This window comes from Mesoplodon mirus (assembly GCF_964341445.2).
Source record: "Mesoplodon mirus genome assembly, chromosome: 12".
NCBI classification, from domain to species: domain Eukaryota; kingdom Metazoa; phylum Chordata; class Mammalia; order Artiodactyla; family Ziphiidae; genus Mesoplodon; species Mesoplodon mirus.
This window is the reverse complement of record NC_138988.1, coordinates 98,545,280-98,568,002: the sequence shown is the minus strand read 5'-3', so window position 1 is coordinate 98,568,002 and position 22,723 is coordinate 98,545,280. Positions and strand designations below refer to the sequence as shown.

Sequence of the window (22,723 nt, the reverse complement as noted above, 5' to 3'; positions counted from 1 at the left end):
AAACAAGAAGAATTCATCCCTTACTCCATTTCTTCTTTTTCTAGAGGGGGGTATGTGTGCCACGTGGCTTGTGGGATCTTAGTTCCCCAACCAGAGATCAAACCTGTGCTCCTTGTGGTGGAAGCATGGAGTCCTAACCACCAGATCACCAGCGAATTCCCCATTTCTACATTTTAGAATTGATTTCCTACTTAGTTTAGGATTTCCCTTGGAGAACACTTGAAGAGTAAGAGATAATTGTGGGAGTTCAGATTCTATTTATCCATTCTTTGCTGGATTATTTAAAGTAGGCATATTTACATTTTTGAGAACAACTTTTACATTTACAGTCCAAGGAATACTCTAGAAACTCAAGGTTTTGGAATGCCTGATGTTACTAGCCAGCATCCATTTTTGATTTACAATCTGTTACAAATAGCTAAGAAATCACCTTGAAATTATTTTCCCGGCATTCGCACAACTGATACAGGTCGCTGATAACATTTGTTATTCTGTCACCACTTGCTCCGCCCTTCAAGTTCAGCAAATGCTTGGTATAACATTTCCCAGACTCAAGGCAACTTGTCCTCATTAAAGAAATGAATCTCCAGGGTCTCATGACAATCATGTGTATCTCTTCAATATTTTCCACCAGTAGTGCAGAGTGTAGAAGAATATCATTTGCTACCAAATAGTAGCAAAGTAAGAGTTACAGATTACTATGGTGAGGTTACCATGCTAATGAGTAGACAAAGTCTTACATATATTAACTTTGCGTATTATTAGTTCTCTTTTCTTCTCCACATAAAATATATTTTAATTTTTTAATGCATAATCTGGTCTAATCTTAAATTATGCTAATTAACTTTTGTCAAAACCAACCAAGCCTTTAAAGTCTAAGTATTCTAAGCTGTGTTTTATGTTTAGGCAGTTTGTAAGTCTGGCCTGAACTTTCGTCCAGAGGGAATCATGGAAGAATACAAAACAGGAGATGTGTGATGGAATCGATATTTGAAATGCTGGAGTCTTACCATGTATCTTCCTTCTAAGGATGTCCTGAGTCGCATTCTCAGGAATTCATGGATTCCAAGATCCATGGAAAAGATTCTGTGATAAACCACTTTTGCTTAATCTGATGCATTTTTCTCCAGTCTTTTCCTGTGTGTCTTAGGTGGGTTGCTTCTAAGCAAACTTCTAGACCACATCCTTTTTCTGGCTCACATTCTCTCGTAATTATTTTAGATTGTAAAGTACATTTCCCATATTTCTGTACAAATCCTCCAAATAATTTAGAACCTCTGCCCCTGAATAAGAAGGAGAGATTTCAGTTCCCCTGAGAGGATGGAACTACAACCCTCAATTCTTCCCAAAAAGGAACTGCCTTCCCCATGTTCACGGTGCATGGAAGGGCTGGGTCCAAATCCCAGCTCCCTCTAAACAGCTGTGGGAGCCCTGGCAGAATCCTTTCTCTGCTCACTATCTTCAGTTATATCTGAAGCCCAAGACCCTAAATGCCACAGTATACTACAGTCCCATCTCTGCTGGAGGTGACTGCAAATGTTTCTAGATTTTATCATGTCCCATCTGAGTCTTTTCTTCTAAGCTAAATATCCCTGGTCCCTTTAATCCACCTTTATCAAGTGGGATGGTTAATTTTATGAGGTTACTGGCTAGGCTAAGTTGTTTGGTCAAACCTTATTCTAGATGTTTCTCTGAAGGTGTTCACAGATGTGATTCACACTTAAATTGGTCGACTTCAAATAAAAGCAGATTGCCCTCCATCATGTGCCTGGACCTCATCCAGTCGGTTGAAGGACCTAAGAGGAAAGACAGAGGTTGCCTGAAGAAGAAGCAATTTTGCCTCAAGACTGGAATTAGAAACCCTGCCTGAGTTTCCAGCCTGCTGCCCTGCAGAATTTGGACTCAAGACTGTAACATCACCTCTTGCCAGAATTTCCAGCCTGTGGGCCTGCCTTACAGATTTCTGACTGGTGAGACCCCACAATTTTGAGCCAATTTCTTAAAATCTCTCTCTCTCTTCCTCTCTCTCTCTCTATATATATGTATATATATATATACTCATCTAGAGATATATCCTATTGGTTTTTGCTAAATTTGGTCCAAGCACCACCAGTCTGATCAAAATCCTATACAAGAAAAAACTGCCTTTAAATAGGACATAAGCGGGATGTAAGGTTTTTGATACATAGATAAGGACATTTTTGTCCTAGTGAAAGGCTCTGCTCTGTCATTCCTTTGTGCGTGGGATTTTGCTGTCAAAGGTGGGACCCAGGAAGAGGAATATTTATTTTTTACTTTCTTCATTTTAATTTATTTTTTGGGTGCGTCAGGTCTTAGTTGCAGCACACGAGATCTTCGTTGCGGCACGTGGGCTTCTCTCCAGTTGTGGCACGGGCTCCAGGGCACGTGGGCTCTGTAGTTTGCGGCTCGGGGGTCTCTAGTTGAGGTGCACGAGCTCAGTAGTTGTCGTGTGTGGGCTTAGTTGCCCCGCAGTATGCGGGATCTTAGTTCCCCTGTCAGGGATCAAACCCACGTCCCCTGCATTGGAAGGTGGATTCTTTACCACTGGGCCACCAGCGAAGTCCCTATTTTTTACCTTGAATAGACCTTATTTTTTAGAAGGGTTTTACATTTACAAAATAATGGAGAATATAGTACAGAGTTCACATATGCCCTGCACCCAGTTTCCCCTATTATTAACATCTAACATTAGTGTTGTATATTTGCTATAATTAATTGATACTTTTTTTTTTTTTTTTTGCCGCGCCGCAAGACACGCGGGATCCTAGTTCCCAGACCAGGGATCAAACCCGTGTCCTCCGCATTGGCAGGAGGATTCTTTTTTTTTTTTTTTTTTTTTTTGCGGTACGCGGGCCTCTCACTGTCGTGGCCTCTCCCATTGTGGAGCACAGGCTCTGGACGCGCAGGCTCAGCGGCCATAGCTCACGGGCCCAGCCGCTCCGCGGCATGTGGGATCTTCCTGGATCAGGATACGAACCCGTGTCCCCTGCATCGGCAGGCAGACTCTCAACCACTGTGCCACCAGGGAAGCCCCTGAGGTGCATCCGTCATACTAGGATTGTTAAGGCTCCCCAGGTGATTCTAATGTGTAGAGGGATGTTGTGAACCATAGAAAGAGGCAGTGAGAGACCATTTATCACTTTCTTTTGTTGTTTGTAAATTCTATTTCCAGTGGTTTTCTTAGCACGACGTCTCACAGAATATTAGTTAAAATCATTCCATAATATCCTAAAATCTGGAAAGAATTCTGTTAGCTTCTCCAACAGATGTTCCGTAGAAACAATTTGTCAGAGGTTAGGTTCAATACTTTGCAGTTCCTCCAGGTAAGTATGTCAAGTCTCCTCCAAGACCATGCACTCACTGTTCATGGGGAGGAAAGAATGGTGAGCAAGTGAATAACTTGTTTTTCTGTTCAGGGCCCCGTGGCGCTGGTTAAGTCTAACTGGGGACAGCTGATCACAGGGGTCACCTCTCAGCCTGGCCTCACCTCCTTTGCATTATCCTCCCCTGCTCTCAATAGCTGATATAGTCAGGTGTCTGATTGAAGCCTTGGGCTCAACCCAATCACGAGCTGATCAGAACAAAGTACGTCAGAAGCTTTGGCTGCTCTAATTTACACCGGCCACATTTGAAGGCTTTAAATTAGGAATCAAATAGTTATTACTCATAGCTCATAGTCATAATTAATATTTCATATTAGTGATATAACATTTAGGCCCTTGTACGTTTCCTACTTCCTTTCATTTTCCACAAAACTCTTTTGCCCCCTAATAAGATCAGTTTTTTATTTTTTTATTTTTTTCATGGTACGCGGGCCTCTCACTGTTGTGGCCTCTCCCATTGCGGAGCACAGGCTCCGGACGCGCAGGCTCAGCGGCCATGGCTCACGGGCCCAGCCGCGCCGCGGCATGTGGGATCTTCCCGGACCGGGGCACGAACCCGCGTCCCCTGCATCGGCAGGCGGACTCTCAACCACTGCGCCACCAGGGAAGCCCATAAGATCCGTTTTTTAGAGCAATAGATATGACCCAGAGTCTAAATCTTCCTGCGCCTTCTTCAGGTGGCTCAGTTTGCAAGAACTCATCTGTGCTACACAGACACGCTGCCCTGGAACCTGGCTCCTTGGAGGAGGGCGTAGCTGCGGCCCCCAGCCAACACTTGAGGTATGTTCTGTCTTCACCCCCTCCCCTGGGATCAAGTCCCACAGCCTGGCTTCTGGGTGTTGCCCACTGTCTGGACGCTTCAATACTGGGGTTAAACTTGCAGATGTCCAGCGTCACGCCTGGGCTTGTTTGCCCCATAGCCTCCAGCTTTATGCAATCTTGTCATCACCATTTCCCATTTTCAGCTGAGTCAGTTATTTTCGGCCCCCTGACCCCTTGCTCTAGGAAACTATTGTTACTGAGTCCAAGCTCATACTGCTCGCTGAGTGACAGGCCAATAAATCAAGGGGTTAGGGCAAGGAAGAGCGACTTTATTCGGAAAGCCAGCAGACAGAGAAGGTGGCAGGCTAGTGTCCTAAAGAATCTTCCCCAAGTTAGAATTCAGGTTTCTTATACTAAAAGGGGAGGGAGTATAGCTGATAGCTGCAAACGTCTTGGGGTCGGCGAGACCCCAGAGGGGATGTGATAGTCCTTTGTTCTAGCAGTTGTCCAGGTAGGTCCAACAATAAACCTCCAACATGACAAATGTTATTCTCTGTTCTGCAACTTTTTGTCTTTGTGTGAATGAAAACTGTCATACCTTTAAAGGTCAAGCCTGGGAGACAGCCGTGAGAATGGGCTATCCCGTAGATTTCAGGCTCTGGGCAACCTTCTTTTACAAAGGTGCCGAGCCGGCATGACTAAGCACAGGCAGCACAGCACAAGCTCGCAACCATTTTGATGAATTTTTTTTGCATTTTCTTGTAACATCTGTGCTGTTATTTGCTTAATATTTTTCCTTACATTACCTTGCCTTAAAACAAAAACAGGGCTTCCCTGGTGGCGCAGTGGTTGAGAGTCCGCCTGCCGATGCAGGGGACACGGGTTCGTGCCCCGGTCCGGGAAGATCCCACATGCCGAGGAGCAGCTGGGCCCGTGAGCCATGGCCGCGGAGCCTGTGTGTCCGGAGCCTGTGCTCCGCAACGGGAGAGGCCACAGCAGTGAGAGGCCCGCGTACAGCAAAAAAAAAAAAACAAAAAACAAAAACAAACATTGTTTTGCTTTGTCGAGGCAAAAATATCCTGAAATCATAGGTTTGATGTGTTATTTGTATCTTTCCCTATTACACATTAAAATAAATCCATAACTATTAACATAAGATATTTGTGGACCGTCTAGAATCACCCTGTAACCCAGAGCACACTTGTACCACACTTTGGGAAATGCTTACCTCAGGGCTTTGCCTAGAGTCTGCTCACTCCCATCCCTGCCCTTTCTACCCACGCTGCATGGATCCTTTGCATCCAGTGTTAGGACATACATACTTAGAAGTAATAAAACTCTCTACTTCATGCCAAGTACAAAACTTGCTAAGTACGAGTGGGATTTCATTGATAAATAACTAATCAAAGCTAATGTAATGTGGTGCTTAAAAGCAGGGTCTCTGGAGGTGAATTCAAATTCCAGCTCCGCCATTTACTGTGAAAATCATTTGGCCTCTCTCAGGTAGCTCAGAGGACTGTTATGAAGATTAAATAAATTAATACATGTTCAGGGCTTAGAACAGTGTCTGGCCCACATAAGTGCTATATAAATGTTAGGTCTGATTAGAAGCTGCGAGTTTTGGCAATGGGAGTCTAAAGAAAAAAGTAGCCCATGAGTATACTACGCATCCTTTCCTTTGAGAAAAAGTTGGCTAGGGAATAAGCGTGTGCTGATATTTATTTAATCTTGTGGCCAGTACTGCATGTATGTATTACATCAGTGTATGAGGGCTTTCTGAATCACGTGAGCAGTATGTAAGGCTCAAAGATTTAAAATGGCATCTGATTTACTGCACTTTAGTTGTGCAGATTGGGTATTCTGTGCAAATTTGAGGACAATCCTTCTCCCACTCCATTCTCAAAAACTTATTTACGTAGTTTGTTTTTATTTGAAAACTGAATATTTTCACTAAGCACTGGGAGCTGTGCAAAAGTGTGTGTGTGTGTGTGTGTGCACGTATGCACACTGTTCTGGACAGGATTTCCGTTATCAGCATAGCAAATAGTTTTTTCTAAACCAAAGTACAAAACTTAAATAAACTAATATGTTTAATCTATTATAACAACTGTTTTCCAGGTTATAATATGAACATTTTTTTTCCTATTTTTGTTTTGAAATAACTCAAGCATCAGCTACATTATTTTTAAATGTCTTCATTATGTTTAATTGAATAACATTTTCGATTACATTTATGAGTAACAAAGGAAGAGTAAAGCTAAATTTGAATAAAACATCTCTATTCTAATTTTGAAACCTAACTGGAAAAAATGTATATTATAGTACAATAAAAAATGCAGCAAATACATATCATCAGTGTTAGGCTGTCTCTGTTAGGAAAACATTCATCAATGTTAAGAAAAGGTATTCAGCTGATACTGGAAAACAAAATTCTCTTAAAAACAGCTGCACTTTATCATTGCAACACAGTAGATTTCTTAAAAAGCTATAGATATATACTTTGCAGGTAAAATGATCAAAATTACTTCCTGAAGTTATTTTAACAGGTTGTAAATGCTAAACAAAATCTTATGAAATGACTCAGGAGGTAAGATTGTAAAGATTTCTTCCCGAGGCTATTTTGACAACCCCTAAGGACCAAAGAGAGATTGGTGAAATTCCTTAATATGATCCAATGGGGAAAGGCAGAACCAGGATTCTTGACTTCTACTCCAGCTAACAAACTAAATGGACTTACTTAGCTCATTAACTATCATGCTTATTTGTTCATTTGGAACAGTCTCATTCCAGACCTAATTCTCTGTGCTGTAGTGGGTTTGAAAATGCCGTGCAGGGACTTCGCTGGCGGTCCAGTGGTTAGGACTCCGCGCTTCCACTGCAGGGGGCCCGGGTTCGATCGCTGGTCTGGGAACTAAGGTCCCAGAAGCCGAGTGGCATGGCAAAAAAAAAAAAAGTAAGTAAAATGCTGTGCAAGATTTCCCTAGATTATCTAAACACTTCCAACCTATAATTTACTCCGCTGATAATTGGTTTTACTATTATCTATATACATATATAATATATATATTTCTTTGCATGCTAAATGAATCTCCCAACTTAAGAGAGAGTTGCCATGTCATGTTCTACCGCCTGCATGGAGACCAATATTATGCTGTGCCCCAGGACTGTTGTTCAAAAGTCCTCATGGTCATAGCTAAAGAACGGACTGATTCTCTCTGAATAACCAATTGTAGACCCCGGTCCAGATGGACACACATCCCATGTCTCTGCTCCGTCTGTCCAGGAGGGTGCTGAGTCTTGAGGAAAAGGCAAAGTGTGTCTGATGGCCCGGCAGTCTCCAGGAATTTTCAAAGGAAGTGACGCTGTTGGAGAGGCTGCCATGGCGACTGTAGCTGGAAGGTCCAAGTCTTCCAGGTAGATGGACATTTGGGTGTTTTCAGAATCATAGTTACAGCCAGAAAGGCTCTTAACTTCCCGCATATTGTCACAGCATTTCAGAGCAGGGGGCTGGTAGGCTTGGTAGGACACTTTGGTGGTGGTGGTGATTACTGTCTGCAGGGCTGGAGCAGCTGGCGGGGCCGTCGTGAGGTACCTGCAGGGAAGCTCTGGGTTGTAATAAGGGCGAGTGGCCGCCGCCTGGAACTGTCCATGGTCAGTGCTGTCCCCAAGGTCAGCTTTTCCAAGAGCTGGTTTCCAGCCAGGCTGTTTACTGGTGAAATCAAAGCTTGTCTCAAAGCTGCCGTAGGAGTTGATATTGTATTGCAGTGCATTCAGATGAACCCAGTCCATGTCATCAGGAATACTGCTGGCATCTTTATAAAGGGTGGGATACGGGCCTGAATTTGTGTAACCAGGGCCTGCCAATTCATAGCTGCAGGGTGGCCTAGGCAAAAAGATTCTTGGGTTTGGATATTTCTGAAAGGGTGGTACTATATCTCCTTGAAAGGCAGCTAGGTCACAGGTAGCCTTGTAAGCATCCGAGTTTGGAAAGGAAAAGCAAGGCTGCCCTGGAACAGGGAAGCCAGTGTCAGGAATTATATCAAACTCCTCTGGGTTCTCCAGGGAAGGTATGTTGCTGAAATGGCCATCGTTATCTTGATTCTCTCCTGCCTAAAGAAATGACACAAATTTTTATTTGTAAATAAAGATGTAAATTGCGTGGACGCCCTCACCTGTAACAGTCGTCAACCAACCAAATAACAAGCTTTCAGTTGGTGGGCTGTGTGTTAGGAGCTCAGGAACATGATCTGAGCACATGGTCCAGGAATTTCACAGCTTGAGCTCAGGCTTGGATTCCACGCTGCTGAACTAGGAGGGCCCATGGTAGCCAGGCAGGGTGGGTCTGAGTGGCAGACGGTCTGTTCTCCCTATACTATGTGCATAACAGCAGAGGCTCAGGAGCCTGACGCAGACCTGGGTTCAAATCCTGACTGTCCCTCATGAACTGAACAAGTTACTTAACCTCTCTGAGCCTCAGATTCCTCACTTAAAAATGGGGCTTAAAGGGGGAGGAGATATGGGGATATATGTATATGTATAGCTGATTCACTTTGTTATAAAGCAGAAACTAACACACCACTGTAAAGCAATTATACTCCAATAAAGGTGTTAAAAAAATGGGGCTTAATAACAGTAATTTCTTCTTAAGGCTTTTGTGACCAATTCACGTGTAAGACTTAAACCCTATGTGCCTGGCACATAGAAAGTGCTCAAACAAGGCCAGTGTCTCTTATCCTCAAACTAATATTCTGCCTCCTTGGCATACTGTGGTTGAACAGCCAAACTGGATTAAGTTACCCAAAGAAATTTTATCTCTTCTATGTAAATAATGTAAAGGACCCTCTCAAAGATGCACCTATTTCTTTATGACCATTCGCTAATTGCCCTTGTATTAGGATGTCAGCTCACATCCTCACTCCATCATTAACTGTAGAGATACTCTGCTTTTTTATCAAGAAGAAGAAGGAATTAGAAACCCTATTCAAAATGTTGATTCAATGACATTGTTAGAGGTATATAATTTTCACATAAAATCACACCTTTTAAATTTAGGTATGACATTCATATTTTACATAATTCTCAGTGCATTTCATGATGATGGTGAACACAGACCACAAGTGTAATGCCAGCTCCCTATTACCTCGGGTTCTCGAATTCTCTTTTTCTGGGGTTGGTAAAAAGAAGCCATTTGTCTCTTGATAGCGCTTCTTCTAGCTTCTGTCTCTGATTTACTCTCTGGTCTTGGGTGATCGTGAACTCCCTTGGCCTGCATTAATAAGGAAATGAATCACATTATTCCTCTGAGGGAAACTGGCAACACTGGTCAAAAATTGAGTGTGCCTTTCCCAATACCCCAAGTTGTTCGTTTCTTCCAAGAGACAGGGAAAAAAATTCTTGAACAAATAAAAGTGCACCACGGGCTTCCCTGGTGGCGCAGTGGTTGAGAGTCTGCCTGCCGATGTAGGGGACATGGGGTTCGTGCCCTGGTCTGGGAAGATCCCACATGCCGCGGAGCGGCTGGGCCCGTGAGCCATGGCCGCTGAGCCTGCGCGTCCGGAGCCTGTGCTCTGCAACGGGAGAGGCCACGACACTGAGAGGCCCGCGTACCGCAAAAAAAAAAAAAAAAAGAAGTACACCAATAATAGACATCTTAAAAGATGACCTAACAGTCCTTCTGCCATATGAAAACAACTGTAAGTAGGTTCACCCTCTCCCCCTTAGAGAATGCACAGTAGCTGAACTAATTCCTAGGAGACTGGTAAGGCCCTGGGAGCCCCAGCACCTATTTCTGGCCACCAGAGCTGTATCTGATTTGGTCCAGGGCTCCTGAGACACATGGCAGGTGGTTTGGTCCCTGTGACATGATGAGAGTGTCCATCACAAACTGTGGTGTCCCCCCACCTACCTGAAAAAATATTGCGTTGCCATCAAGCCGCCAAAAGTTGGTCACAGGGTACCCGCTGTGCCCTCGACAGGGGATCAGTTCCAAAGCAGCATGACAGTTGGGGCATGCCTTCTCTGCAAAGCCAGAGGCGAGAAATATTAATAACAACCTGACCCCAGACCCTCCGGAAGGAAGGAAGGGGAAATTCGCCGGGAATAGGGAACTCACGACCGCAAGGCCACCCCGTACCCAGCCCCATAGCTCACTCTGCTGCTTCAGCCTGGCTTTGTCGCAGATGGCAGGCCGCAGCTGCAGACGGGAGCTGTCGGGCAGGGTGCAGTCCCGTGCACACACCACCACGCCCAGGCACGACTTCTTGAGGATGTGGCCGTTGTGGTTGTTGGTGTTCCGCATGGCCCAGCCGCTCAGATGGCGCTGTGCCTTCTTCTCGCTGCTGCGGTAGATGAAGCGCACGTAGCCGTCCGGCCACTCGCAGAAGCGGTCGAAATGTTCTGGCTCCTGGGAAGGCGCCCAGAAGGATGGGAAGTCAAGTTTATCAAGCCCAAACCAGAGACAGCACGGCTTTAATCTTCCCCAAGCACATTAGGATAAAACTGAGTCTTTTTAATTCCAGAAACTGCTCTTACAAAATGTCACTCACCCTGTGTATGCCCTTCTGACAACTGGCTGTAAATTGATGCTTACATAGTACTTATCTTCTAAAAGCTGTACATGTATTCGTTCATCTAGCCTTCATACTGCATACAGACAATAGGTACTATTATTATCCCCATTTAATAGAATAGTAAATGGAGACCAGAGAGCTTCATTGACTTGCCCAAGGTCACACAGCTAGTAAGACTTGGCTCTAGGATTTGAGCCCTCACAGTTTGACTCCAGAGCCTATTCTCCTTACCACTATGTTATACCACTTCTCGGTGTATTTAAATGTTACAGATATTTTCTGGTTAAGCAGTAAAGCACCAGGGCAAAAAGTGATGGAAAGATCTATCACTGACATACAGTTGAGCCTGTAAATATCTTTACTTCCATCCAGTGCTTTTTCTTCAAAAGCTCTTGGCTTGATACCCAGCACAACATCAGAGAGACATGAACAGTTTCCCAAATTAGCCCTCCAGGTTTACAAGGGTGTTATGATGACAGCCTAACCATAAGGTAAACCTGAGCATTTGGTGGAGCCTGCTAAGCTAACCTCTTCCCAGAGCAATATGGATTGTCATTCTACTACACAAAGAACTGCATGGCTAAAATAATGTTATATATAAAATACTGAGCACTGCTTTACTATTCATGTTTGGTGGTCCTTTGTCCATATTATGCATTATTTATTCTGCAATATGGTTCTTGTACAAACTAGGGACCATGGGCCGAATCCAGCCTGCCACTTGTTTTAGTACAGCCCACAAACTAAGAATGATTTTTATATTTTCTAATGGTTGGGGGGAAAATCAAAAGAACTACATTTTGTGACACACGAAAATCATATGAAATTCAAACTTCCGTATCCATAAATAAAGTTGTGATGGGACATGGCCATGTACATTTGTCTATGTATGGTCTGTGGCTGTTTTCACACTACAGTGCAGAGTTGAGTATTTGGGACAGAGACAGTATGGCCCATAAAGCCACATTATGCAGTATCTACAATCCTCACACAACTTTGCCTCATAGGCATCCTTCCTCTTATTTAATAGATAAGGAAGTGGAAGTTAGATGGATAACCTTCTCCAGTGGCATAGCTGGGGTTTAAAAAGAAGATCTGTGGCAGCCAGGCCCCACTGGCCTTCCTGGTATGACCGAGGCTCAGAAAACTATTATCACAGTAATAAGCCACTTACACCTCTCTCCCTTCCCCCAGCCCAGGATAATTAGATCCAACATCTGCAAAGCAAAAGTATCCTTAGTTGGACAATTCAGACTTGTGTACCACATTAGTATTGTACATTCTAACAGTAATAGGTAAATGGGCAATTTTGTTTCCAAAACTGCAGAGATATTGTTGAAATCATTATTATTACTAATAGGCATTATTTATCTTTTCTCAGAAATATAATTGACATAAGTCAATACATTAACTTAAGGTACATCACAAATGAAATATATAATGATGCGCTAGCAACTCTAAATTTATGCTAAATGCTATATCTTTGTTTTTAAAGTGAATATTTCAATTTAAGGACCTTAGTAACAAATAGACAGTTTTCCAGAAGAGAATATTTTGTTCGCACTCCCCTGCAAGGGTACAGACTAGACCCCCACTACCAAAGTAGTGACACTGAAAATGAAGACACAGAGACTGCATTTTAAAATCAAAACAAGAATGGAGGACTCCTAGACTGGGTTTCATTTGCTCTAATGTCTTGGTGCAGGGGAGCACATGTGGTCACATACAGACAAGCGTGCACACACCGAACATGACAGTAGATCGGGACGACAATGTAAGATTGTTATCTAATTCCACGGCTTGATGACAGGTGAGCAACCTGAGACTAAGGCAAATTCAGGAACTGTCTCAAGGTCATACAGCTAGTTTAGCTCTTCCTCCTTTGGTTAGTCACAGCAAGGCTAGGATCCTCTTTCTCCAGTTCTCTTTCTATAGCCCAGTGCACCTGCCTCTTTTGAGATGTCACACACACACACACACACACACACACACTTTCTCTCTGTTTAAGAACCAATCTCCCAGAGGAAAAATTATTCACATTTACATGGGAAGTCTAGAATAATACTCGTAAGAGGCACCATCGTTCCCTTATTTGGATGTGGCTCATTTCTAAAATGCAAGATTAGATTTTTTTTCCTATGAAGATGTATGTGGACAGAAGTCAGTGAGAATGAGGTGCCCTTGCTGTACTGTGGTCCACTTTCACAAAAATGGCACAGTGTGACCCTAAAGTAGGCAGACTTGAAAATAAACAAACTTACTGCAAATATGTACATCCCCAAAATCTCTTTGAGAGGCTAGACAACCTTGCTAATGAATTGTTATACGCGGCACATAGTAGATGCTGAATAAAGGCCAAGTCTCTTACCCCTGTACCACAGCATTGCCAGGAATCCACCTTTGCGAATGCTCCCCAGGTTGCTCCTAACTCTCCCTCCACCTACACCCAGGACTTTAAAGTCACTTTTCAGTTTTTGCCCCAAACCGGTATGACCAATTATAACTGCCCAGCTCATCCCTGTACTAGGCTCCAAACCCCTTCGTTCCGTTAAAACAAAACAAATTCACCCTAAACGGATAATGGTGATTTCCTTGTCATTAGAGAAGTAATCTCAGAAGTTGCGTCCAAAAGCCGGATTCCAGGGGCTCTCCGGGCGCCTGTGCCCTGGTTGGCATGACTATAGAGGCCTCCCAGGAGCCGCGCTTCAGCCAGGCAGCCGGGGCAGGCGTCTAATGGCCCAAGTCCTGCTATTTAATAAGAGTCGGGTCACCGCGATTTACGGTCCTATCTCACAGTTTTGCTGCGTGAGAAGCACTGGTGTCTGCATTAGCCAAGATTCTCCCTCTACCTTTCTCGTGGATGGCAAAGAATGGATAAGGAGAGACTCAGCGGACTTCCACCTCGGTTAAAAGAAAGTGAAGGACGAGGTGTCTGGCTCCCGCCAGATGACCTGGAACTCGGAGCCTGATTGACAGTTCCTGTTGCTTTCGGCGTGTTTTCTAACAAGCGCGACGTAAGAGCTGGGAGAAGACATATCTCTGAACCCAGCCCTGCCACCTGTGGAGTCCCTGTACACTGGAGGACTCTCAGGGGTGTGTGTTTGGGGGTGGAGGTGAGGTCCGTCCACAGTCTCTGCAAGGTCAGCCCTGCTCTTTGGATGGACAGCGCCGCGCGCGCGGGGGTTTCACGCACCCGAGGCATCTGCGGGTCGTTGATGTCCCAGCTGAGCTTCATCCCATGGGAACGCGCACCGTCCGCCTGCTGATCCGCCTCCGCCGGCATCTGGCCCTCCTCCCTGGCGCTCTCCGCCCAGGATCCTGAAAGACAGAAGAAAAACAAACCAACCCAGAGGTGCCCAAGGTGATTCTCCCCCTGTCTTAGAGGAAAGTGGAGGGAGACAGAGACAGAGAGACTGATTTCGAAATCCAGAAGCGGCGGACAAGGGTTAAGGACTCGGGCGGAGCCATGTCCTTGGCCGCGGTGCTGAAAGGTCTCCCGTCGGAGCGCAGCGCGGGCGCCAGGCAGCTGCCCGCACGTTTATACGGATCCACCCCGTCCCGCCCCGCTCCGCCTTTCCTCGCTCACCCGCCAGCTCCCACGCTCCGGCCACTAGCAGGGCCTGTCATCCCCTCCCGGGCAGAGCTGGGGACGGAGGGGGAGGTTGACCTGAGCCCTTGGGGTGACGGGACACTGAAGCCAAGGCGGGCCAGGGCGGGGGGAGGTTGGAGTGTCTCATGCAAGTTGAAAATGGGTTTTGTTTCCCTAACCGCGCCCCGCCTCTGGGGTTTCGGATTGGATCTAGAGGGAGGCTTTTCAGACACAGCCTTTCCAGCAAAGTCCCGAGAGACAATACTCCATTCCCTGGCAGCCCGGGCACCGCCTGTAGGAGCCTCGGCTGCCGCGCGCCCTATCCTGAGTAGATGCGCCCAAGCCCGCTGGCTTTGGGCCGGCCCTTTTCGGAGATTTTGTTGTAGCTGATGCGCGTGGTCTGGAATCTGTGCTCATCTTCGGGGGTGGGGGGAGGAGGGACGTCCGAGGGAGTGCCGAGGGTCCCCGTGTGGTCGTCGGCCTAGGAGGCCGCCTGCTCCCGGGGGCTGCGGAGAGACCTGGCCCCGTGGGAAGAGAGTCCTGGAAAGCGAACCCGGAGAAAGTGGGGGAGATGAGCTAGGGAGAGGCGGAGGGGGAGGAAGGGGCTGAGTTCTGCCCCCAAACCCGTAGTTCTCTCTGCCGCCTCGGCTACTTCTGAGCCTGTTTCCTTATCTGTTTGAAAGAGGATTTGGGGCTCAGTGAGTTCTCAATCGCCATCCACCTGAGACGACCCTTTAAAAAAATAGTCTTCATCGGTATTGTCGTGAAAATACCACGACAAAATTCTATTTACACCCCTTCCGTCTGCGGAGGCTTTCCGGAGACTGGAGGAGCCAGGTGAGAGCGTAGAGCGCCGTGGGCTCCCCAGGGCTGAGCCCAGGCCTTCTTCACCTGTGCATCGGTTTCATTAGGGTGATTGGAAGCGCCCAATACAAGAAACCGATTGAAGTGATGTAAGTCGCTCTTTAGCCGCTCTGGGCAGCATGGGAAGGCGGGTTTCCGGAGTTTATTCCTTGCGCCCTTGTTCTGCGGGCTACACGCTCCAGTTCCCAGCCGTAGCCAGGGAGACGCCGGCCTCTAAAGGCAGACCCTTGTTAGAGGAGGATGCTCGCAACCTACGTCCTGGCAAATCCCGAGACCTGCGGGCCCCAGACTCAGCACCGCCGAGCGCGCACCAGGGGCGCGGACTGAGGCTATTTGGGAGCCGGCGGGGAGGGCGCCCAGGCCGGCGCCCGTCGCAGGATTACAGCCTCTTCTTCTGGCGAAAGGCGGGAACAGCAGATGCGCCCTTACAACCCCAGGAAGCGAACCTCGTGCACGCTCCCGGTCCTCTTAACCTGCCTGGTCGGGGGCACAGTCAGGCTTGTTAGAAAAGTCAACCCGATGGTGAAGTTCTACTCCGAGCCGCCGACCGGCAGAGAACTCCCGAGACGGGAAAGGCCAGATTTGGGTAATTATACGAATTTTCTTCTTTCTCTGGTTTCAAGCTGGGATTTCTCCCCACCCTCCCCCCACCCCAAGCAGAGGCGCAAAGTCCTCAAAGAAGAAAGTGACTAGTTCATCCCCCAGCCTCTTCCCACCCCCTCGTCCCCCAAGTTCTCTCTGGTCGTGTCGGTCAGCGTTTCTGGTTAAAATCACTCTCCCAGAGTTGCCGCGGAGGTCTGGGAGGAAAGGGGGAAACGCGTTCACTCTTCACCTACTAGTTTTATCCACAAACTTTCATCATATTAACCGCCTACTGAAGGCCCGGCAGCTCCTGTTATTCAGTTGTTTTTTTTTTTTTTGCTTTGTTTTGTTTTTCAAAGGTTAAAATTACTGACACTTCTCTATTTATTTATTTACAAATTGACATTTCTTTGTGAAGTTTAAGACAATGTACTCTTTAAAGTGTCCTTAACATAACTTCAAAAACTAACTTAAAATTACTTCTGAGAATTCATAGAAACTAATTTCTGGTCTTATTGTAACCATTGTTAAGACTATTTCTTGTCTCTAACTTTGGAATATTTCTAGAGAGTCCTTACCCTTCAAAAATATAAATAAGTACAATTTTTTAAAAGTTAAAGCTAAATCAATTAATCAAATACTTTTTTTCCTAAATAGATTCCGGTGGCCAAAGAAATGTCATTGTCTCCACCATATTTAGTTTGAGCAGAATTAGAATACATATTCCAAGTTGCCCTAAAATTATGTCTGGGTAAGACATGTTAGTAAAAGAAGCTAATCAAAGTGAAAATATAACAAAATAAAATAAATAAATGGTGTTGTCTGTGGTGTTATCTTTAATTTCTCCTGAATTTTTGGCTATTAACAACCATATAGTTTGAAAGGATGTATGTTTTCCCCAGTCTGAAAATAATTAAAACTTTTAAACTAATATTAAGAAAACTTTAATTTTGTTTTATATTATATTCTTATTGTATTACCTGTTTTATTCTCTAAAATATAGTGCTTTTAAACTGTATTTTGATAATTTGTTATTATCCTTCAATTTTTCCTGCACTAATATTTGCATTGATTCAGAACACTTTATATTCACAGCTGGCTCTTCCTTGGCTAGTATTTTGAAATAGTAAAAGTCCATTAATACAAAAGCAAAGGAAAAGGGCTCTAAATTTACTTGGTTTAGATTAAAATGGGTAAATTAATGTAAGTATATTTACATCATATTTGCCAGGAAATGGATATGATGAGTTTTGAAATAAGTATGTATTGTTTTGAATGAACTGGAGGTACAATGCAGAGATTCTGGTTATATTATGTTTTGGTTTGATGTGAACAAATATCTTCTGTAAACGGCATGACACGAAATACCCATAGCATCTACTTATAACACAAACTGATTTTTTGCAAGGAATGTTTGGATTTGAGGGGTCTTGTCTGCTTACTTGTTTTTTAAAAGAAAACTCCAGTCCAACTTATTTTTGCCACCCTGTTCACATAACAGACAACCTATCAGCCTAAACCGGGCCGTAAGTACACATTCTTGTTGGGTTAAAGGAGCTGGGCAGAAAACAAGCAGACTGGATGAAAATGTTTGTTTTTATTTTATTTTGACTGAGCACACCAGGGTATGTATTAAAACAAAACACTTCTTTTGTGATATCAGGAATAAACTCACAATTTCGGGGACAAATCTGGTTCCTATGGGGAATGTTCGATTTCAGTCTATAACAGTATCAATGGATCACAACCAGCTCTACCAGCCGTCAAAGGTGGAGAGAAAACAGCCGGCTTCCGCACAGGGGATGCCTATCAGTGTAGAATTTCTCCCACAGGTTTACGTCCTTTAAGTAATCATAAGGTGCGTGTTCGTGCGCCCAGGTGGCCTGACCTTGATTGCTAGTTAACTCGCGAGCGTTTCTCGCTTCTCAAACACGGGACTCTGGTAGATTTTCAGGGGCGGGTTTATTAATTAGAGTTCCGGGGAAGCTTGGCGTCCGGGAGCCTTGGGCTCTCCGGGCTTTCGCCGCAGCGCGTCCCCGCTCGCTCGGGCCTCGGACGGCGGAAGCGCGGGGGCTGAGAGCGGCGCAGCGGCGGGGCGCGCCCAGGTTCGGGTGTGCGCCCCGGAGCGGGTGCGCGGCGGCCTGCCGGGAGCCTCGGGATGCGGGAGGTGAGTGACCTCGAGCGGAGCCGGGCACACGTCGAGCCCCGGCCTCCTCTCCGCCGTTCTAGGCGGGCGCCAGGGAACGCGTCCGTCGGCCTCTGGGCTCGGAGCCTCGCTTGCTCGCCCAGAGACCCGGCGCCGGCTACAATCCCCGGCCGCCGCCGTGGGAAGAGCTCTTCGGGGGCGCTTGGGGCGCTTCACGTCCTTAGGTTTGCTTGGAGTTTACTGGCAGCTTTCAGTGAGTGCATGAAGCAGGGCAGAAACACCTGGTCCCTCGCTAGTAAAGCGTTCGGAGAAGGGGGAACTGGAGTATTAATGTTTGAAGGCAACGAGATGATTCTTTTTTAACTTGCTCGGGATGTCTTCCCAGCGCGTTTTCTCCCTCGCCGAGTAGAAAGTGCAATGACGTTAACCCACTCGGGGCCCCAGATCTACCCCAAGTGCTGGGACCCGCCGCCCAGGGATTGGGTCGCGGCCTGGGAGGTGGATTGGTACCGTTAGTACTCCTACTCTTCAGCGTTCACTGTACTGAATACACTGCTGGTGGGAAAAAAAAACAAGTACGGATTTTGGTCTTTGAATTCATCCTGTTTTTCATATTTATAATGATGATATTATTGTAAAACTTGCTGACATTTAAGGATTGTGGTCAAGCACATATAGGACCGTTAGCCCAAGCTAGATTTTTTTTTTAAACCTCTTTGGAAGAGGTTAATAAATCTTTTTAAAATTCTTCTTTGATTGTTGGGATGAAGTGAGCAGATGAGATGCTGTTATTTAGCATGTTGGTGAAAACGAGGTTGGTAGATCCAGGGATTAATTCTTGAAGAAAACGTGTAACAACCCATTACTCAATGTCTTGTAAATTTTCTTGTTGTTGCTGTTCAATCCTTGAAGTTTCAGTTTTAAGTCCTAGAGTCACATTTAAAATTCATATAAGTCAGGAACATAAAGCTTAAACTCATGACTGGGCTTGAAACGCACTCTGAAAAACTTTATTTTACAAGCTCTCATTCTAAAAACCGCTCATTAATTCCAAGTCTTTTTTATAGTTGCCATTATAGAGTTTAAATTTATTTTTTGTGATCATTTATTACAGTGATGTTTGCTTCTTGTGATAGTTTGTATTTGTCAGAGGCAGTGTTAAAGAAGGTTGGATAAAGCTTTTGGTTTTTTTTTTAAAGTAGTGTCTTAGATCTATAATCAGTGGCATGAATGGACAAAAAGCTTTGTTCAGGAAAACAGTATGAACCTTTATTTTAAACTTAATGCATTTCTTTGAAATAAAATTTAAAAAAGAACCCTCTTTTTGTACACAGGAGAAGGAAGTTCCTTTGCAGTCTGTTCAGGAAAAGGATGGGAGCGGCATGGCACAGGATGCTTTCTATGTAAAGATCAAGTTTGTGTTCTTTGTGTGTGTGCTCTCGCTAGTTCTGTGTTTCCTGGGCTATCAGCATACTTTTTCCTCCAGTTGCTCAACAAGAGGCAGAAGAATCCTCTTCTGCTACTTCCCTAATCTCATCCAGTTTATCACCACGTCTTGTCAATTTTGCCTTTGATTACCCTACTAATAGCCTAATCTATTTTGTACCTAGCACTGTTCCAGGTGGAGGTAGACAGTATTGAACAAAACAGACACAATTCTTGCTTTCATAGAGCTTTCAACCTGGTAGAGAGTCAGAGACAGATTAGGAACAAAAGTAAGGTAGTAGGAAGAAAAGGAACAGGGCGTTGTCATGGAGAATAATTGCTGGGGGAGGGAGGCACTTGACTAACTTTAGGTCCTGGAAGACCTACTTGAAAAGTTGATACTGAAGCTGAGATCTGAGGGGTGACAAGGAGCCAGAATGGTAAGTGGTGGGGAGAAGCAGTCAAGGCATAAAACAGCCAGTGCAAAGGCCCTGAGGCAAGGAAGAGCTTGACTTATTCTAGGACTCAGCAGGGCAGTCAGGCAGGAGAAGCTGACAGAGATCAAATCGTGCAGAGCCTTGCAGACCAAGGCAAAGAGTTTGGATTTGTTCTGAGTATAGAGAAGCCAGGCAGAGTTTTAAGTAGGAAGAAGCCTGAACTGCTGAGTCAGAGAATCTGAGTGTGAATCTCAGCTGGGTGATCTCATACAGCCTTGCTATTATTATCCCCAGATAAAGAGTAACCGCTAGATTGGTGGTGAGGATTAAATAACATCTGCAGGGCACTGAACCCACTTGGCTCCAAAAAGCTTACTGTATGGTAACTTTAAAAATCTGTTTAAATGTTTAATTTCAAATGCTGTCTCGTTATTTAAATCAGTACTAAGAAAAAGTGGAATTTCAGGCTGTAGGTGGTAAAATGACTCCTTATTAAAAGAATATTGTCATTTAGCCTGTAGAATTGGACTGCGTTTTTAAAATATCTTTTATAGCACAGATATTTAAGAATGTATCTGTTATTCAAATATATATATATACACATACACACTTAGAAATAGGTCTTAACAAGCTTTCAGGCAGAAAAGTTCAATTTCATTCATCGTGGCAATTTGCATATTTATCAATTGCCTTTAACTAATTATTACTGTTGAATTCATTTTCTTCTATTATGATCATTTATGTAACTTAATAAGTGATAATAGGCTTGAATTTTATAGTGTTTAGAATTTCTAACATTACTGAGGATAAAGTCTCTACCCACAGATACCTGTAATTCAGGTGTAGTTTTCCTTGAGTCAGCGGTTCTCGAAGTTTAGCATGATGAGAATCACCTGACGGGCCCTGCCCCCAGAGTTTGACTCCTAACAAGTCCCCAGGTGATGCCCATGCTGCTGGTGGTCCAGGAACCACATTTTGCCAATTACTGTCTTAAGACAACAAAATGATTGTCTACATGATTACTGTTCAAGATATAACTCTCTATATTTACCTTCTATTTCTGCACTGAATTATTATTGATAATGATAGAAATATTACTGTGAAATAAATGTTCTTGGGGAAAAATAGTAATTTTCATGCTATCCACTTTCCAGCTTCAGTCACTTATTACTAATGCATTCCATGATGGATTTCAGAAAATAGAAGAATATTTTCAACGGAGAGAGCGCCACGTTCCTCAAAAATATAATAATCTTTTGTTACACCATCTTGACAGATCAATAAATAAGGCAAGTGAGTTGTTTTTTTTGATTTGTAACCAGAATGCCAATGTGTAACTATATGTAAGGTTTTTAACTTAGTGTGGTCTAATCCCAAGGAACTGGATAAAAATGAATTTCAGTGTGTTTCACTGTTGCTGAAATGTGTTCAGCGATTCTTCATTGGTAGCCTCAAAGAAGAGGAGCCTTTGCTAATTCAGCAGGGACTGATCCCAAAGATAAGTGCCATCTTTTCATTTTGTATGGATTTGGGTAACTTAAAGAACTAGAGAGGATCCAGTTGCCTAGTTTGGTATTTTATGTTCCTTTGAAATCAAATTTGAAAAGGAATCGGTACCAGTGCTTGTTGCCTACATCCAATCAAAAATTAAACTCCACATATGTTTCCTGATGTATGCGGTGGGCAGAGCAGTCTGGGGAGTGTACAGGAATACGTCGGACACAGCCCTCTCCTCCCTTCGACAAGCCAGTGCAGTAATAGTATGTTTTTTATTAGTGAATTTAACTTGGATATATAGGATGGAGAGAGTGGACTGTTACACACTCCCCCATAACTCTGTTAATAAACTTTATCAACAAGATCGGACCTGGATAAATTATCAAATACTTCCCCTAGCCACAGCCCACTTTCCAACTTTCTAAAATCCTAGTTGAGTCTGAAAAACATGCCAAAATACTTTTTGCTTATTCTAAGTCACCCCTGTTACGCAATTCTGACCTGCTCTTAATTAATCAGGAGGTAACATCATGCGTGCCTTAATAATGGCACCTGGAAGCAAAGCAGAGTTTACAAAGTCTCTTGCTGCATTTCTCTTTTTTCATGATAAGATTTGCAGCCCTGTGATTGATTATTGGTGAGAACATGAGGGCGGAAGGGTGATCTGGCTGCCATTAAATCTCTGATTTACCCCCTCGACTTTAGTACTTGAAGTTTATAAAGGTCAGGTTGGGCAAAGGAAATGTCTCTGTCCTTTTTCACTTTAAAATGCCTCTAATGGGCTTCCCTGGTGGCGCAGTGGTTGAGAGTCCACCTGCTGATGCAGGGGACACGGGTTTGTGCCCCGGTCCGGGAAGATCCCACATGCCGTGGAGCGGCTGGGCCCGTGAGCCATGGCCGCTGAGCCTGCACGTCCGGAGCCTGTGCTCCACAACGGGAGAGGCCACAGCAGTGAGAGGCCCGCGGACCGCAAAAAAAAAAAAAAAAAAAATTGCCTCTAATTATGGGGCTGCCCCTCCATGGGGGAGAGAGAGTAAACTCCAGGCTTTCCTAACTTCTCTCAGGAACTTTAAAAGTGTCTGTGGCTAGGGTAGGGGGTGGGTGGGAGTGTAAATCTCAGGGCTGTATTTATGCAAGCCGTGTATATTTCATTTTGAATTATATATTTCATTTAGCCCCATCTAACTCCCTGATACACCTAGGCAGATAACAGGAAGCAGGGAAAAAGAGCAAAAACTCCAAAGGAAATGGGGCAGGGATGTTCCAGGGGTACTTTGGAGCCTTAAGCTAATTTGGGGGGATGAATTGGGATCTGCTCCAAACTGAAATTCCTTTTGAGGCTTAAGAATGCCATCCCAAGGTTGAAAGTGTCAGATCCAGTCTCCACAGGAATTTTGAAACCAAATAGGAATTTCCACATCCCACTGGAATTCTAGCTGGTGATCGAA

The 22,723-nt window shown here is 44.6% G+C and overlaps 1 protein-coding gene across 1 annotated transcript; it reads right to left on the bottom strand.

Moving 5' to 3' along the window:
* Positions 1 to 7,337: 7,337 nt before the first annotated feature.
* Positions 7,338 to 14,018, bottom strand: GCM2 (glial cells missing transcription factor 2; the record flags this gene model as incomplete). Its single annotated transcript, XM_082637754.1, has 5 exons — positions 7,338 to 8,276; positions 9,307 to 9,432; positions 10,072 to 10,184; positions 10,317 to 10,569; positions 13,929 to 14,018. The coding sequence occupies 5 exons, from the start codon at positions 14,016 to 14,018 to the stop codon at positions 7,338 to 7,340; spliced, it is 1,521 nt and encodes a 506-aa protein (XP_082493880.1).
* Positions 14,019 to 22,723: the final 8,705 nt, after the last annotated feature.